The sequence below is a fragment of the Ambystoma mexicanum genome, chromosome 2q (genome assembly GCF_040938575.1).
Source record: "Ambystoma mexicanum isolate Mex_15411 chromosome 2q, UKY_AmexF1_1, whole genome shotgun sequence".
Taxonomy (NCBI): domain Eukaryota; kingdom Metazoa; phylum Chordata; class Amphibia; order Caudata; family Ambystomatidae; genus Ambystoma; species Ambystoma mexicanum.
The window spans coordinates 62,747,746-62,767,508 of NC_090924.1; the positions used below are offsets into that span (position 1 = coordinate 62,747,746).

Here is a 19,763-nt window from a genome sequence, read left to right on the forward strand (position 1 = left end):
TCCTCTGACTTCAAGGAGACCCGGCTCCTTCTCCCCACTGCGAGCACTCTAGTACACCGGGCCAGCATCTCAGCGTCCCGTTCTCCTCCAGTCTTCCCACGCTTCCAGTGCTGCTGTCTTCACATTCCAACCAGCAATCCCAGCTCATTCTTACTTCTTGGTAGAATCACACCTTTTATACCTGAAGTAAATGTCACGTGGACTCAGGTGTAAATGGTTTGCGTCGATTGCCTGACAATGCCTGACTATCAGTTGGACAGTCTACTGGTGTTATATGGTAGGCCTCACTGTGTATCCCTATGGTGCTTCTATGGGTAATCCTCATTGCTCCCGATCACCTCTTCCTTGTCCTAGTACTTGCAGGAAATGGGGAGGGGGATGCAACAAAAGATAGGGATTTATGTCCATCGACGACCTGATTATAAGGCGATTAGCAAAAGAGTGGAATCATCCCCATGCCCTGTTCTATGTAATACAGGTGATTCCCTTTGTGTCAGATTACTCCCTACCCCAAAAACCCTGACATGAGAGTACTGGTCTTCATAGTACTTCTTATGATCTAAACTAGGGGAAGACAAAGAAGTGTTGGGATTGGAGTTATATCTTTGTCTTATCTTGTCCTCCTCCTTGCCGGGTGTTGTTACAGGGTGACATGTTTGTCTCTCTCGGGTTAGGGACCATGAGACCTGCATATTCCACGTTGGGACTTCTTCCTCACCTACCATGTTGTTGGGATACTGCTTCTTAGCTGGGGTATTCCCCTTAGTGCAACCCTGGTCTCCCCTATCCAGGTGACCACCCCCTCGCTTGTCCATCCCCAAGGTTGGGATCCAAATGTGACGGCCTGCCCCTGGCCACCTGAATAGAGGATTCTCAGGGTCCACATGGGAGAATACCCCAAGGCTTTTCACAATACCTAACTTCAACTGTCCTTTCCAGTCCTTTTTAAAAGAAAAACAACACTTCTATAACTATGTTGTACTAGTGGGCCATGACAGTGTCCTCCTGCTTCTAAGCACTGTAATAATTTAGCATTAAGTATCTGTTGCAAGGGCTGGAACAGGTGTTAACGGTCTGGGCCTTAGTTTAAGACCCCAGCAAAGATGGGATGGGTGCTTAATGCTATTAGCACTCGTTCCACAGGTTGGAACGGGGTTAATTTACACTATTTTCTTTTTGTGAACTGGTCGTCTCGCAGCGTCCTGTTCACAGAAAGAAAATACTGTATCAAGATGGCCACCATGGATTTGGAAGGCGGGGCTCCGTACAGAGCCCCTCTTCCATTTACATAGTGGCCTCAAGGAGCAGCAGCAGCTGCAGGGCAGGCACTTGCCGGCGTCGCAATGAGATTTTTTTTTTATTTTTTAAAAAGGGTATGGGCGGTGGGGGGAGATGGCGGGCAGCAGAACCGGCCATCAGGTGCCTTGGAACGCAGGCTAGATCAGCAGTTTCAGCCCACGTTCTTAGCTTCCTGATTGGCTGGCTCCCCCTGCAGGGTGCTAATAAGTGTTATATTATTAAGAAATGTAACCCCTCGAGCCAATGGATTACCATATGCTGTGGTGTGCACACTGAAGGAGAAAAAGCTAGTAAAATAGCTAAGCCGTGCTCACTCTTGGAATCTATGCATGATCTGCAAGTTACGTGTTTGAATCCTATGCGAATTGGGTGTGGAGGGATGAATGGACTATGGTGAGAAGCATACTTGTACATGGTGCGAGTGCCCCACCCACCCCCAATTATAACTTCTGTCCCATCACTCTTCTGCCAATCAATCCCTCTGTTGGCCATTAGACCCATATGGAATACCTACAAAAATAACCCCCCACCCCCTGTAAAGGGGATATGGCAGTTGGGGGTCGGGAGGTTCACAGACAGGAATAAACCCAGAGATCATGAAGGAAGCAGGCGTTCAGGTCGTTCAAGCAAGCTGCAGTGAGTACAGGTGGCAGCGAGGTGATCTCTGTGTACATAACAGTGGAGAAAAGCATACAATCGGAGCAATAGTCAGGCTCCTTTTGAAGCCAGCCTGCACCCCGCTGGAGGGTGATGAGAGGCGTTAAGGCAGCAGGAGTGGACAGTATCCTGATGGCATCAGCTATTTAACAGCCAGGTTTATTTATTTATTTCATTTTATTTAATGGTTTTTTTTATAACGTACTTAATACCAAAGTTCATTTTCTAAGTGCGGATCTGGGATTCGAACCTCTGTTGCTCTGCGGTCTTGCTTCCAAGACCAGCATGTTACCCATGTGTTATCCTCTGTTCACTTTGAATGTATCTGAAATAAATTGCAGCTTCTTTCAGAGGTAAGTGTTAAGGAATGTATTCGGCCGGCAAAGGGGTAATAATCGTGCCCACTGTGAGGGGCCCCCCCGCAGGGAGAAAGGCCTGGGGCAGTTTGTCTTCCCCCCACCCTTCCCTTCTGGATGGCCTTGGCCAGCATAACACTGTGGTCGCGGAGTACAAAAAAAGTAGTGGACCTATGGCCCACCTACAAATCCTCGCCTCCCCTGCTCAGCAGCTCACAGGGCGGGAGATTGACTTCATACAGTGTCCTTGCTTGGCAGACTTCAGCGCTGTATCCAGGTTACTTCTGGAAGAGGTCATGGATTTCCTTACACCCACAGATAGGAAGCCAGTTCAGAGCAGAAGCCTGACATGGACGTCTCTAGGGGGAGCACCTGTACGTTAACTCCTGCCTAATGAACGTCTCTGCAGGCATTCTTCTTCCCACACACCACGTGTCTCTGCCCTTTTCTTGTGGGTGGGCTGGGGAGGTTGGCAGTAGGGGATGGATGGAGCAGGATATACAGTTTGGGGAGTTGTGACAATATTGGATATTTGTTGGAGACTGGTCTGGGTTGCCACGGCTAGGCTATTGTGAAACTGGAGTTCTTCGAGCTGGGAAATTCATCTTCCAGCGTGGGCAGACATAGTCTCACTATGAGCCCAGTGTGTGCCGCTCAGGGATGGGATTCACACTATGTCTCAAGCAGGAGAGTGAGACAAATGGAAGACTGGCTGTGCCGGCAAGAGAGCTAGGACATCAATGCTCTACCTCCAAGTCACAGGCTCAAATCCCTAACGGGGCATAATGGTGAGCTTCAAGAAAACAACATTGTCCTTAGTATCCGGAACGGAACTCATGGCAGATTCTCAAAAAAGTAGAGCAACATCGTAGCCTTTAGTTTTCTACCAAATTCGATCTCTGCAATCAAGGATCATTCCCACTGTCCGGGGGAGTGCGGGAGTAGAGAACATTTCAGCCAAGAGCCAAGTCACCCTCAGAGCATGATGAAATCAGGTTCATATCCAGCCACGCTATTAACCACTGGGCATCATTTCCTTGCATTATTAAAAACTCCTGTTGTATTTATTGACTCAATATTCATGTATATAAGAGGAAGAATGGAGCAGTGGCAGTCAGTCCCTGTGTAGAGTGCCTTCGCAACAAACAAAAAAAGCAGCGTAGAATTGAGAGAGAACTGTGCCGGTGACGGAGAAAAGACGTATATTTAGGACTTAAGATTCAGAACAAGAAAGTAATGAACATATATACACATTATTATACCAGCAAATTTGCCATTATCTGGAAAGGTAGATTGGGGTCAGTTGTTGGGTGAAAATCACAACCATTCATGCTCGCAAGCCACGGTGAGGCACTTCTAAATTCATGGCCGAATCCAAGGACAAAGGCTTGCACACACAACCCCCCCCCTCCCGTACTGCATACCTTGGTTTTTTCAGGGTGATTTGTCTGTGCCGACGCACTAGTATTATCAGCCGGTAACCCTCCTTGCGGCTTTTGGGCCAATGATGAACTGGAGTTGTCCCCCGAGTCAAGTGTGGCGAGTAGCGTCTGAGAGCAGCTGCAACTGGATTCCTTCGCTCGGCGGCCGGATACCAGGTAGGTCTTTAAACCTGAAAGGGAGAATGAAAACAAACATTATGTTAAAGAACCCTCCATAGTGATTGTTCTAGAACCCTTTACGAACATTGCGGGAAACGCTTCCAGGGGAAGAAGGTGCGCTTTTCTACACATTTTATTCATATTTGCAACACGTTTCTCCTCTGGAAAAACAAAGCTTTGGGACCTGCAGTCATGTGAGCCGGAGTGAGAGAAATACAGGTGGTAATATGGGAGGACAGGTGCCAATGCACAACCCAATCACAGAATAGAGTGCTAGACTAGGGGGGACTACTACCTGTGGCTCTCCAGATGTTTTGGTCTACAACTCCAAAACAGCCCTATCTTGCATAATCAATGTTGAGGGATTTGGGAGGATTAGGCGAACATATTGGGAGAGCCACAGGTTGCAGACCCCAACCGTAAACACTAGCATGTTAAATCACTGCATTCATGCCCACGCCTATTATCACAAGGCCTGTACCAACCAATGCCAGAGTAATCGTGACTTGATTGTCACTAGGATTTCCTTAGGAAAAATGTCACCCCTCCTCCACCCCACCCCCCCCCCGACACGTGCATGGGCCCAGTGGCATTTAAATAGCTCAAGGACATCCGCTGTGAATTGTGAATGCTTCCGCTACTTGCCACACCTGCTCTCAGCAGTCACTACAAAGGTATTTTACTGAATAGGAAACAGAGAATAACTTTTTTAACGAAACAGAAAAAAGGAAAAATATCAAATGTTTTATTAAAATATATATGGGGGTTGGGTAAAGGGGTCAAAAGGGGTGGGGAGGGTGGTTGGGAGGGTTTAGAAGCACTGTGGGAAACAGGGGGGGTTGGAGGGGAACCCCCTAAATAAAAAAAAAGATTCGATATGTTTTTGGTAAAAAAAAGGTTTGGTAAAAAAGTATTTTCTGAAATTTCCTTCGGTAACATCACATAGATTCACTACAAATCGAAGAGTTGCTTGCAATGACCTTCAGCTGAGGAATTGGGGTCTGAAGCCCCAGAGAAGCAGTCATCAGATTCCTGGGTCTAGCCATGCCCAGCAAACTGCAGCGAACCACTCATCTGTGGCTGAGGCATCAGATGTTAACCAGAGTTTAATAATGAACCCGGCCGGAGGGGAAGCTTGCAGTGGCCGACGGCTGTTCACAGGTTGGTACATGCACTGTTAGCAATTGCCTGCAGTCTAGAAGGGCCTGGTTCGCTTAACAATTGGCTACCAGCAGCTATCCTGGTATCCACACATCCACCCGGGCCATACAAGCATACCTGTGTGTTTTGGGAATGAGTATGAAGCTGCATGAGGACACACCTTGGAGACATTTAGTGGGTCATATATAAATGAAAAGATTCAGTTGGCAAGTTAGGACTTCAGGCCAATGGTGAATTAGCTCATATTGCTCAAGTGATAGCCCCTGCTTATTGGGTGATTCCAGATACCCAGGAGCTATTTTTAGCTCATCGCGTCTTATTTCGATCTCTGCACATGTAATTGCAGCGCCTTCTACGAGTTCAGACGAGCAGGTAAGACATGAAAACACAGGCAAAATGAATTACACGAAGGTGCTCGGAAACCATAAAACCATGCTGTTCTGCCACATGAAATTGTAATAATGACTTTAATTTTGCTTTATTATTTGGGCAGCCATCTCTTGTGTTTGCTCCAATGCAATCAAAAATGAAGCAGTGGGAAAAGCCTACAACGAATAAACATTAACAGCGTTAAAGTGAGATTTAATACTATTTTTTTTCATGACGATTTGTGAGGTGCTTGATGCCCCCTACAGCCACTTCGGGGGACCACGTTTTTAAAAGGCGCAGGAAGATATTCTTCTGAGATTCAGAGAGCCACATGAGACAGTGTCAAACCTAAACACGCTGTTGCTTTTCAGTCCCCTGTGCCATAATGGGAAGAAGAGGATGTTGTGTGTTAAGGGGGTCTGATGACGAAGCAGATTTTTTCATGGGGGGGCCACCGAGTCTCGTTACTAGGCACCAAGTCACCTCATGTGGCTGCCAGAGCGGAGGCACGAAGCTGTGGAAGATACAGGATGGAATCCAATAGAACAGCACCGCAATGGATATCTATTCAGTACAGTGAAGGTCAATGTGCCACCGAATTCACCAAGCACTGACTCCCAAAATATTAGCTACATGGTGCACAGAGGTGTGTGGGTGCATGCGTTCCGAGACTCTTCCCGCAGTCTCCTAGATGGCCTCCGCTTGAACCATGGGTAGAATGATCTGCAGGGTATCCGGTCTGGCCCGCCGCATGCTAGGCGTTCGGACCCAGTATCTGCACGACATTTGGTGGGAGAGAGGTGGGGTACACGTTGATTTAGGAGAAACAGGCGTTCATGTAGTATAGATAGGAGGGAACTGCTGAGTTATCAAACAGCTCAACAGCTTCTGAGTTGGCTTTGGTGCAGTAAATCTCGTCTAAATTGAGGTGTGTTGAGAGAGGGGGCGCAAAAACACCATCTATCTTACTGTTGATTAAAAAAACATAAATAACAGTAGAATAGTCCATTTCGGCTAACAAAGTCACACACACCACTGCTCCACCCAGCAGCTATACCTGAAAGTTCAGAGCAACTTAGCAATGCATTGTGGGTATGTAAATTAGCTCAATAAATACCTGGCTTATACTTATACATTTTCAGGAGGTATCCCAAGAGTAACCATACAGTGTACAGTCTGCACGTTATTGTCTAGACCTGTGCTTGATGCTGCTGGTCCGGAGAGCTATTGGAGGGAACCATTAGCAATAAAGAGGTATTATGTTTTTGAAACATTCACTGTTTTCGCCTACATTCCAAACCACTGGGGAAAGTGTTCAGAACTGGTGGAAAAGGTACTTCTAGGGAGTTACTGGCAACACTGGTCTACAAGGAAGCCTTTAGAGACCATCCTGGAGTCATTTGATGATCATGAACTACTTTAGATGTCATTCTCACCTCATCAGAAATCATCAAATGCTTAAAGTCATCATCAAGCGTTTCATAATTGTTCCTGATGATTTAGCAATGACTTTAAGGTGGCTTGCTGATTATCACCAAGAGCATCACCATTAATTGTGTCTGGTGAGTTTAGGATGATTTGTTGACGACTTCACAAGACCTGCCAAGCCATTTTGTTCAACTTTTGTGGTCGTCATGGATAATTTTCAAATGATTGATATCTTTTAAAGAGATTTTTCATTGTTAAGCCAAATCCCATCTATCTGTGACACCATCAGCACTTTTTGCTGGACTTCGGGCCTTTTTCCTGTTCTCCTGAATGAGGAGAGCCTTTTCCTCCTTGTTCATAATTTTTTTGCTCTGACCATGGGAACCCTGTACATTGTGTTCTTACTTTGTTTTATGGAGCCTTGCTTTGCTCCATACTTTTTGAAGGCATCGAGTTTCAGTTTTGCAGCACCTTTTGTGCAGTGTTGCTGGAATCCCTTTGTGCTCTCCCTGTTATGTTATTTTATTTTCCTTAAGAACCACTGTTCTCAAGGTTAGGGGGATACTTTTTATCCTTCTTAGCTTTTCCTTTTGTGATATCAGCACACACAACCCTATGTGGAGTGCTGAGGTGTTGCCTAGTATCCCCCTTCTCACTGCTGCTGTAACATTTCTGTTACAGTGACAAGCATACGCTTGTGGCAGTCAGCATTTTCTACTGACCTTTGTGCAATTTTTACTAGCAGGCTGCAGCTGCGGTTATGCACAGAAGGGTCACCACTGACCCAAAATGGTGGCTTCTTTCTTTTATAACCATTTCTTGTGTGCTTGTCCTTTCTTGGTCCTCTTCTACCATTCAGGGTGAGGAAGGTACTGGTTTGAGGTTTGTCTTTGGTGGGAATCCTTTGTGTAGCCCGCCGAGGCTCCAGTGTGTCTGCGAGGACAGGAAGCATGGGAGGATCATGAAACTCCAATATCCTTTGCCTTCCGATGTGCCTGAAAGAAACCAGTTCCCACTTGGAGGGCTGGCTGTCCTAACGGGACAGCCACACACCCCTTTCTTTAAACTGCAGGGAGAGTTTGCAGAGGATGAGTGTGAATTCCTGATAAAAGGTGAGGGTCCAGAGGGAGAAGACAAGTGGACCACTGGAATAGAAGAGCTGAAGAAGACGATGACCTGAGACACCTGCAGCCCCTTCCAGCAACTGCGAAGTGACAACTGCTGCAAATTCTAATGATTTATTGAGAAGCCACCCTCAACACAGGGAGTTCCTTCCCTGCCCACTTAAGGTGTGACGCAACAAACTGTTTAACAGATTATTTTCTTCAGCCCTACTTCAGATGCATTCCATGCCCCTTGGATTCCTCCCGCTGAGCTAATAATGAGCCAAGAACCAGGCCGGTGTAGAGGAAATATAATGGTATTTATTTAAATTAAAACAGGAATAGAAATTAGCATGAAAATGTCAAACACCACTTTATCCATGCCACACAGAATCAACTTCTCGCAGCATAAATAAATCTGAAAAATTAGTTGAAAAGAACACAATCACAATTCTTCACTTTCTGCAAATTTCACTTCGAGAATTAGTTACACTGATCAATAGTGATATCAATTATGTAGTGTTGTGCAATTTTGATTTCACTGCGGGCTTAAAGGCTAGCAGTAGGATTTCAAGATTGGAACAAATACATATGGCAATTATGATTACGCCCACAGTTTTGGTTTAAAATAAACACAGGGTAATTTAGCGGTTAGATTTTCAGAGCCCCCCCCCCCCACTTTGGTCTGTGTTGGGGAAGTCAGACAGAAAAATGGAATGATTTGGGGAATTTTGGATTTCAGACACCCCGCCACTGAAAAGCCTGTGTTGGGGAAGCTGGATAAAGAGGATGGATTTATTTAAGAATAAGGACACCCCTCTTCCTTAAAGAAGGACAAAAAGGATTACATACGATTGCATTGTGTGGTGCTGCCATGAGGTAGGGTTGGGTGGTGGCAGTGCTTGTTGAATTTAGGTGGTGGAATGGTTTAGGAGCCTGGTGAGTTTGGGTGGTAAGGCAGTGCTGTGGTGACGCGCCAGGGAAATCTGTGGTGGGTATAGTGGGTTGAGTTGTTATGGGTGATGGGGCACCAAGGTGAAGTGCTGTCATGAGGTTGGGTGCTTGACTGAGTTTGGGTATTGGGGCCAGCAAGTTGTGGGGGACAGTGGTCGAAGTGTACGAAAGGAAGTAGTGGAACTATGTTGCCTGCTGGCCTGCACCCACTCCCCACAAACCCCATCACCACGTGCCATCCCACAAACAATACACACCCCCAAACACTTATATCTGCTTTTTAAGGGAACGTTCAGTGCAGTGCACTGAAAGTGCAAGTTTCAACTTGTTCCTACACTTTTATTTTAAAACAAAATCATTCCGGAACGGTTTCTTTTTAAAATAAAAGTATAGGAGCTGTAAAAGGTAATTAAAAAAAGTATAGGAGCACCGCTCCCGACTGCTCCCGCTCACTTCGACCACTGGTGGGGGATTGAGACGAGGTCGGGTGGTGGGGTTGTGTGGTGCTGGGGAGGTTGGGTAGTGGGGTTTGTCTGCAAGTTGGAGGGTGGCAAGGGTTCTGGGGTGAGGTTGGGTGATGGGGTTCTGGTGCGTGTTGCTGGGGTGAGATTGGGTTTGGGTTGAGTGATGTGGGGTGGCACAGTTGGATAGTGGCTCTAATGGGGTGAGGTTGAGAGGTTCTGGGGAGAGTTTGGTAGTGGTGTTGGAGAGCTATTATACGGTTTTGTTCTGGGGTGGAGTGAGGTTCTCAGAAGGTTGGGTTGAGGGTAGTGGTGAAAAGAGCTAGGGTGGAAGAGATGGGTAGTTAGGGTGCTGGGTGAGGTTTGGTGATGAGGTGCCAGCGCAATGTTGGGTAGTGGGTTGCCAGGCTGAGGTTGGGTGGTGGGGTGCTGAGTGAGGTGCTATGGTGAGATTGGGTGTTAGGATGATGTGGTAAAATGCTCAATGAGGTTCCGTGCTGTGTTAAGGTTTAGTGGTTTGCTGATGGGCGGTAGGAGTGCTTGGTGGGGTAAGGCTAGATGTGGGGTGCTGGAGAGATTCTGGGATGAGGTTTGGCTGTTGGCAGTGCTGGGATTGAGTGGGGTGAGATTTGGTGGTGGGGCAGTAGGGTGAGGTGCTAAAGTGAAGATGAGTGGTAAGGGAACTGAGTTGAGTTGCTGAGATTGTTGGGTGGTAGGGTACTGTGTGATGTTGAGCGATAAAGGCGTTCTGTGGCAAGGTTGGGCGGTGGGGTGGAGTACTCTGGTGAGGTTGGATGCTCGGGTGGTGGAACGGAGTGACGTTAATGAGCTGGTTACATTTTGTGAACGTAAATTCACTCCAAGAAGTGTGGCAGTGGAAGTGCAAATCACGGACTGCAGGTGGCAGGCTGCTCCTTCGTACCAGCAATCAAAGGCGGGGCGTCAGCAGCGCAGACGGCGGCCAACACGATACTACGGATGAGTCAGCGCAAAGGGATGGAAACATGTGGCGCAGTGGCGAGCAATTTCCCCGAGAAGGGAAACCTCAAACAACTTCCTATTGTTCTTTAGGACTTCACCGTTGCCTCTGCCCCGCCATCTCCTGTTACGTGTATGCTCCCTCGGCTTTCCTGCATCACCAGCCATCAGGGTAGCGGTTAAAATAAACACCGCAGGGCGCCGGGTAGCTGAGCCCGATAAATAAGCCCTGATGCTGCGGCTAAATCGGCTGTTCCTCGTCACTAGTCAACACTGCGGCACTACTTAGGAGTTGCCCGTTCCTCCAGTACAAGCGTGTTAATAATACTGTAAACTTGGACGACCTTCTGCGAACAGTCTACTCCAGGAAGGCCAACTTTACAAAATGGTTTCACATGATACTTGAGACCTTGTAGCAGATCTGGGGTCATCTGCGCCCTCTCCATCCACTTTTTTGTTAACATTAGCGGAAGATGGCATTTTAACACACACACAAAAACAGGCATTTGCAATGGCAACCGTTTAGGCTTTTGTGTAGACATGGTAAGGCACTTTCCAGGGACTGGCAGTGGTATTAACTGGCCATTGATGGTAGCAGGTGAAAAATGGTGCTAGTACCTTGGCAGTTAATAGCAGTGTCTGGCAAAAGCCTAATAGATATACACAAGCCAAAACTGTTGGCTTTGTCAATGCTTGTTTTTAACAGGACTTTAGTGACATGCATAGTGCCTATAAATCGAGTGGCTGAAGGCAGACCTGGTTTCCACATTTGTAAAGCACCAGTAGCAGGTTTACAGCTCCAATTAAGTCATTAACACTCTCAGGAGAAGACAACTTTGAAAATTGGCAGGGACTTTGAGTGCAACGTTTGATGCTAAGGCTTCATTAAAGTGAGCGGAAAGATCTCCCACGAGAAGGTGAGGGGCAGGAACTGGGTGAGAACGGCCATAGGGATTAGCATGGCCAGTCAATTGGTGGCACATAACCAAACATCTTCAAGCTTTGTGTTCCTCCTCAAATGCCATTTCTCTATACATGTACTCTCTAATGCAATAGTTTCGGCTTATAGTTGGCTCTGTCATCTCACATTAAAAAACAGAAGCACCATTATACATGTAGGATACTTATCTGTTAGAGCTCTGTCCAGACCTGTGGGGCAAAATATATGCAAACATCCTAATTTGCATATGCATGGGCACCAACATAAATGACTTCACAAAAAGAGCACTGCAAGAAACATCACCAGTGTTCGATGCTTAGAGACACCAAGGGAAGTGACATTACAATAAGTTGCCATGAGTAAGTTGAGTGTCGGTTAACGGTGTGGTGTGAAAAGTACTACAATATTATTTATGTAGCAACTCTACAGCTATTACACCATGAGTGAAGATTCTTTTTTATAATGTATAATAACATAAGCTATGAGCTGAATTAATGACAGGGACTCCAGATAAGACACTGAGATTAAATAATTTGCCCAGGATCACACACTTTGGTTAGAGGATGAACATGGAATGTGGGCAATTTAAGCAGCTGACTACATATCTTCCCACGTTTACTTGATATAAATATTAATTAATACTTTGTTTATAGAAATACCTTGGAAAGAATGCATACAACATACAAAAAAACCAGCATCTTACAATAAACTAACCTTACAGTATTGAATCGTCATAGAAACATATTGAGAAACATGGGTATGGCTTTAACTTCATTTTCCCCATCCTGCATGAAAGGTCACCACCGTAGCACCAAGCAAAGTAATGTGAGCAAAAACAATCTCACTTGGGTTTTAAAACCATGGTCTTCTTTCAAACACATCATTATGCACCGTGCCCGTTTCTAATCGCCCCCATTCATATGTCTTAAGGGACAAAAGTCCTTGCTGATTATGCCCCTTCCTCTTATTACTCTTATTGCCCCCATTGTAATGCTCTGTTGACACAGAGCAATGTGTTAAAATGTGGCACAGTTCATAGGGAGAGCTGCACTGCTCCCCAGAGCTCCAACGCATGCAAGTGTGAGCTCAGAGCAGAAAAATCTTTGATTAAGCCGGGTCTGAGGCAATCTCAGGTATTTTGGCATCCCGCAGAGGGAGTCTGCAAATCACAGGACTGTGGGATTTAATCACAGCCCAAACAAATATAACTGAAAGGCCCGCTGGAAAAATGACCGGTCAGCCTTCAAAGACGTCCACACTGAAAATGGGCCTGGTAATGCAGACTGCGTGTGTTTCTGCAAGTAACACAAGGAAGAGGTGCGATTCAATGGAAATCCTATGTAAATGGCCAAGGACTGGAAATCACAAGGCCTATGTTTTTAATTTGTTTAATTATACAATTACAAACTTCTAATAATTTAATTCAATCCATCCACCATTATACATAACTTCATTCACCTAAAACAAATAAAACATGTATATAATTACACAATTATTCAATATATCTTAAAAACCTCAATCAACTTTCCCCTTTCTTTTCCCACCTGTTGAATTATCATATTATTCCTTTTTAAAATGTTCATCTAAAAACGTTATCAAAGCGCTTGTTAGCCTAAAATCTGTACCCCCACAACTTTTCCAACCATTCTTCATCGCTGACATCTAGGTATCCCCATCTGAGATCACCTAAGCATGTGTTTCTCCAATCTTTTAGTCCAGGGCAATCCACGACTAGATGTTTCAGCGATTCGACATGGTTCTTACAAAATCGATATGTATTGTCATTAAACTTTACCAAGTTACTACGCTCAGCGGCAACGTGCTCGCCTTGGAAGCAAGACGACACGAAGCAACACAGGTTCGATCCACGCTTGAAAACCTCTGGGTATTTAAGTGCGTTATAACTACGCAACTAAAACAAACAATTCCTGTAACAGCGCCTCGATGCCCGCGGGCTGTGTGAGTGCTTTAAAAATAAAATAGAAATACAAGTATTTCCTTAGTAGGTAGTAGTTTCATGCGAAAGCGAATTAATTTATCACAATGGTATCCACTGGAGAACCTTTCCAAATATTTTGTAAACCTCTTTAAATGTTTGATATCTCCCCTAAGGTGAGTAAACATTTTATACTTGTTCTTTCTCTCCCAAGTGTCCCTCCAGTCGTCTGCCCACAAGATCCTTTTCACAGAGTCAGGACTAGCTTCCAATTGCTTGTCAGACACACCCAACTTTGTTAGGATCTCTCCACATTCACTGCACCACAATATCATTGTTCCGTCCCTTTTCTGCCCCCTCTCAAGATTTCAAATTGAATTTTGCTATTTTTGCAGATTATGTTCTGGAATAACGATAAAGTGGTCCATACTCCTCTCACGTACAATGAAACGAGTCCCAGCTCGTACCTGATAACTGCCATCGGTACACAATATGGGAATCGTAAAACTTTTTGCCAGAAGATTCCTTCTAGTGTCTCCCACGTCTTCCAAGGTACACCCAACGAGGCATCTGCACTTGCACGTTCTCAATGTCACTGGGCCTAGTAAGATCGTTGTTTTTGTTCTCCCCTGTTCCCCTTCCCTTGCCTTGTCGCGCTCTGAAACACTTGTGTATGAGCGCAATAGAAATAAAATATCAATATCAATCTGCAGCATAGTAGATTATCAGGGCTGTTTTCTGGTTGTAGAACTTTACCAAAGGGACCACTGAGAATCTGCCATATTTAATATGGACTTTCCCCCTTGGGCTGCTAAGTTTGTGACTTTCAGTTTTAGCTCCCCAATTCTCATAATTTCCCTTACATTAACATTCACATTTATTCCCAGATATTTTATTGAGGATTACTGCTTCTCCCAGTGTCCATCACAGCAACACTTTTCGTTTTGTCCTAACCAGTTGTATTATTAATATCTCTGATTTGGCTGCATTTATTCTGAGGCAATTTCGGTTTACATACTCCTGCATCATTGCTAAATTCCTCTGCAGCCCAGTTTGGGTCTGATCGATGATGACGAGGCCATCAGCGTACAGTAACCATCCTAGAGGATCCCCTGCTGTTCTCGGCGGGAATGTACCCGACTCCTTCATTGCCGCTTTCAAATCAGAAATAAACAAATTGAATAATGCAGGTGCTAGAAAGCATCCATGTTTGAACCCTCTGAATGTGCCAATTTCTTTTGTCGTGAGCCCCGAATGACTTAATGTCACCTGGATCGACGTGTTTGAGTACAATGCTTCCATAGCTTGAATCAGACCATATGCATATCCCCAGGCTGCTAATTTTCTCCATAGGAGTTCTCGATCTATCCCATCAAATGCCTGCTCTAGATAAAAGCGAGGTAGAATTTCTTTCCCTCATGCAGAGCTTTGATTTTTAATAGATTAATTAAGAATAAATTGAAGCCACAACCAACACCTTTGACAAACTCTGCCTGGTGTTGGTCAATAAGTCCCGGCCTTCGTTGCCCAGGTCTGCAATCTTTTTAGCAGGCCTGCTGCAAAGAGTTTTCCCAGCACATCCAATAGTGCAATGGGTCGATACTATTTTGCCTCAAATCTGTTCCCCTTTTTGAAAATAGGCACCACCACTGCCTTTTTCCAAGAGGGAGGAATCATCTTTATTCTTACTACTTCAGTAAACGGGGCTTTTGCAAACTCTGCCCACTCGGCTGGTGCCAATTTCAGCATTGCGTTCGTAAGCCCATCGAGGCTTGGGGCACATGAGCTACTGGCCTTTCATATAAATTCCACCAGCTCCTCTCTAGTGAATGTTATATTTTAATCTGTGGCATCTGGAATAATTATTTTCTCTCCCTTTGGTTTTTTAAACAAGTCTCTAAAGTGCTTAATCCACTTTGCTTCGGAGAATGGATTAATTTGGGCTGCTTGCTGATTAAAATATTCCTCGTTTAAGATCTTCCGCAGTCCTCTGGTGTTACCTGAGGCAATTGCGATCAGCATGGACTCAGCATCTCTTTTTATCATCATACTTTTGTGACATATAAACCAGTTTTAATATTGTCGTTAGCGAATTCGACAGCATTTTGTTCGTATTAAAACAGGAAGATTTTTTAGTTCTCCAATATCTTTCTGTTGATTCTTTTTCTGTTTTGCAACATCATTATCATATGTATGTCTATACATATGGTTACTATGTCTATTTCCCACCTTTTTAATCACCAAAACTTGTCAGTAGAGGTGTGTAATCTGTGGTGCTCTTGTTCTCATTCACTCCATCTATGAAAATCTTGGTCAAGCAAGTAACTTCTTCTGGGTTTATGCGTGGTCTAGTTCTGTTTGTTTCAACTTCTACCCTTACTGGACAACTTTCAAGCCCCATCTCCTTTGGAGCATTCCAAATTAGTTTCCTGAGGTCGTGGTCACTATTTTGCATACAGACTACTTCTAGTGATTGTGCTGCATCATACACATTCTGTGATACAAAATAGTAGCCCAGAATGGAGTTTTGTTCACCTCTGCGCCACGTTAGGGCCCTTGGGATGTCACCAGCTATTTGGCCATTTAACATCTGAAGATGTCTGGCTTGTGTCTTGTTTAGCCACATTTTATGCACTTACTTTCTTCCCAATGACTACATTCTTTCTTTTACGGTGTTCCTTTGTGAGTACATTAATACAATCAATATTCAAATCCCCACACAGTATCAGCCACACATTCTCATATTATATTTACAATGCATGTTGTCAATCACTTCCATCACTGTCCTCACAAATGGTTCCATTTCACATCTTTTCTCAGTCCAATATATGTTGATCGATGCCAAGAAATGCTTCCCCCTGCCCTCACATCTGCGCAGTCTAATAATTACTGTTTGGATGTAGGGTCTTGGCAAGCATACCTCCAGACCAACTCCTTTTCTAATGATCGTTATTAAGCCTGCCATTGGACGGCCCTTCTGCCCGTTTATCGCATTGTTTATGAATACACTATACCCATCTAGTATTGTGCTATGCATTGACCCAGTTTCGTGTAGGCATAGTATATCATAATTCTTGCTTTCTATCTCTGTCATGTTGAATACATGAGAGAAACCTCTTGTATTCCAGGTGCCCACAACAATCTTATTTTCCTTTCTGATATGACATTAACATTTACTTTTCCCCCACTGCGAAAGCACCTGCCAGCCAATCCCAAGATTTAACATCTTATACGGTGGAATTTGTTGTTTTCATATGGTCATCAATCTTTCTACTGCCCCCAACCAATACAGTCAATAGTTATTTTCAATTGGCCCAATTGTCTCCATTCCTCTGTGTTTTTGCCCTTTTGATATGCCACAGTATTTGTTATCCTTTAGCACTCTTGCAAGTATTCCTGCCTCTGAACCTCCACCCCCATTTCAGTGCAGGGCCACAATGGGTCCCTCTCATTGGACCCCTCTCCCTTCTTCACATACACCGTACATACTGAGGTATCAAGTCCTAGTGGTCTCAGACTAGGGGCGGCCTCAATAAGTAGATTTTGTATTATACATGACTTAATGTGAAGACGCACTAAATCCTACTACTAAATCCTACTATCGCTCGTTAGGAAATTCAACAATCGATATGTCCTCTGATTCGAACGTTCTCAAATTTGTGATGTGATGTAGAAGTCTCATCACCTTGTTACAGTTCAGAATCAGGTTGTCTTTTGCCGTCAAAATCCTCTCCAATATTATGACGGATTCATCTTTTTCCTTGACTTTACCCATCCGTTCTGTTTGCTGTTTTTTCAACCTTAAGTCCCCTGAGTTTGACAACATTTTGCCCATGAGTTCACCATTTGTTACGCAATGCTTGACTTCAGGCACTGTGGCTTCCCATCTTTTCAACTGACTCGAGGTTTGCTTGCACACTTGTGATATTGAGTCCCTGGCGATGTGCTTTATCTACTAGGATTATTTTTTCAGCCATGATTTTAAAGTTTGACTTTGGAATCTCCTTTGAGGTTATTTAACTTTCTTGATTTATATTGTGCATTAGATTGCACCTTAAATCCTCTGTAGTCGATTTTAAGGGGACATTTGATTCCCCAATGACTTCGACATCATCGTCGTCATGAGTTGAGATGTTCCATATTCTGAGTTTTGTTCTTGCTTTTTTCTTTGCAAGGTTTTATTTTCTTGTGCTTGTTTTTTTCTCCATTGTGGCCAGATTATTTCAAAGTTTGCTTTATTATCTATCTTTTAATTCCGTTTCCTATTGGGTGATCTATGTCCCCTTCCTCTTCTTCATTGGGAGCGTCTCCTCTTTTGTCTACCAAACCTTTGATCCAATCTTCAATGGGCTCTTGAGTCATTGCCCTTCGTTTTGCCTTCATCAGGCTCTTTGTCGCCTTTTTCAACCTGCAACCAGGGATCCAATATCACACCCTCTGTTGACCATCGTCTTGTCCTTTGATTTGCTCCAGGGGTTGCCACCATGTTTGCAGTCTTCTGGACTTCATTGATCTCATTTGTGCACCTATATTGATTTTCGGCCAGTCTGGATCATTCATACACATGATTTTTTTATCTCCAAACCTACTTTTAGCGTTTTAAACTCTTCAGCTAATACTTTGTTTTCTCACAAGCCCACTATAATAAGCTCAAGTATTTGTTGATATCTTTGATCTCCTTCCTTTCGGATGTCCTTCCTTATTTCCGATCTTCTTGTCGCATAGGATTCTAAATATGTGAGTTTTGAATGCATCATAGCAATGAGAGTTGTCTGATCCTTAAAGCGCTCATGTACTGTTTCATATAACTTTAAAAAGGGAGAGAGACTGTTAGGGCAGACATTATGATCCCTAGGACCTCCGGCTCTAGTTTTGTTATATCGTAGCTTCTGTTGGTGCCGATCCGCTTCTGTGACTCTCTTTGGTTTCTTCAGTCTAAGTATCTGTCTCTATCCTCTTGTATCTCTGAGGAGTCTGTTGTTTTAGAGTCACTTTCAATGTAACTCCTTCACCCCAAGTTTATTTTTTCCCCGTTTTGTTCCACTCGACCATACATTCTTATTGGGGTTTTGTCTATATGTCTTCGTAGTTCTTTAGTGAGGTCTTTAGCCCAGTTCCCCAACTGATTTCCCACCGTTAACTCTGAAATTCCCAGCTACAGAGGACCGCTTAATGTACTTTCATTTAGGTTTCCTCCACGGATATTTTCAATTTCAAGGGCAATTTTGGTTAGGTCTTCTCTCAATGTATCAGCCAGGGCCCCACTGGCTGGAATTTGATCATGGTCAGGGTCATGAATCTTTGATAGAACACCCACCCCAAAATCGCAAGGTCTACTCCTAGGCGGGCCCCTATTCAGTGCTGATATGGATGTTGGGGTGCAGGGACTGTCAGGTTTTCTTTATTTTTTTCCACATGGTTACAATTTGTAACAGTAGTCGCTCTCTTGATGGTAACGTTTTCAATTTCTGGTTCATTACTGTAGAAGATAGCCAACAGGCACTTCAGAGTTTCCTCAATAATTAATTTGCAATGCATCCATGTCATCACGTAATGTACCTCCCTCTGCTCTCTCAACCCCCCCCTTTACTCCACCTCCCATTCCGCTGTGCAGGGGAGTTGCTAGGTCTGGAAAAGACCCGGGCTAGGCTGATGTCGGTACTGTTGGGACTGGGGGCTAGCTAGTCTTTTGGCTGTAGCTCCTGAGATTCTATCCGGGGCTACAACCAAAGGATCAGGGGCTATAGCCCCCTTAGCCCCCCCCTAGCAACGCCCCTGCCGCTGTGGGTGGCTTAACTAAATTCCACTCCGGTCCACAGTCCCTCATGACGTCAGTGTTGGTGTTGCTATTAGCATCTAGGGACCTCAAAGGCCCAGTTGATGTTAGCACTGCCTCTTTCCCCTGACTCCCCCCACACCCCTCATTGCAGAGGTCAGTTAAAAAATCTTGCGCAGTCCCCTGTAATTCTGTCAGACGGGTTGTGGAGGGAGTAAGTGTTAGTTCGGGCCACAGGTGTGACACTTCAATCGGGGGTGCCGATTTAGTCAATTGTGTTGTAACATATATTCACTCTCGTGTTTCCGAGACGTACGTACCTTTATCCAGCGTTCGCAGTTGCACTGGATCCATTACTTTAGAAGATGAAGTGAGGCACTAGCCAGAAATTGCAGCCTCACCAGACGTCTTGCTCGTTGCAACACCTCTTTCGCTGAGACGCCCACTTGCTCCATTCTTCTGGGGGCTTAAGTCAGAGGGGGGTATGATAGGTTTGGGATTGAGGATAGGGTTGGGGATAGTAGCTTTTACCAGCACAGCTCACAGGCTTCACAGGAAACACAGTAAACACACTCCACCACACCCTGCAATGCTCTGCGTCTGGCTATGGTGTTTTCAATGCTTATGCGGATGGTAGACAGTGAAGTCCGACTCTTCAAACTCGCTCTCGTAGACTCTGCCTACAGTAAACACACTGCACCACACTCTGCGATGGTCCGCGTCCGGCAAAGGTGTTTTCAATGC

The 19,763-nt window shown here is 44.8% G+C and overlaps 1 protein-coding gene across 4 annotated transcripts in view; it reads right to left on the minus strand.

Moving 5' to 3' along the window:
* Window positions 1-19,763, minus strand: part of ADCY9 (adenylate cyclase 9) — a 725,821-nt gene that overhangs the window by 338,776 nt on the left and 367,282 nt on the right. For all 4 annotated transcript variants that reach the window (XM_069646827.1, XM_069646826.1, XM_069646829.1 and 1 more), the window contains exon 3: window positions 3,737-3,924. In XM_069646827.1, coding sequence (XP_069502928.1) covers window positions 3,737-3,924 — 188 coding nt within the window. The remainder of the gene's footprint in view (window positions 1-3,736; window positions 3,925-19,763) is intronic.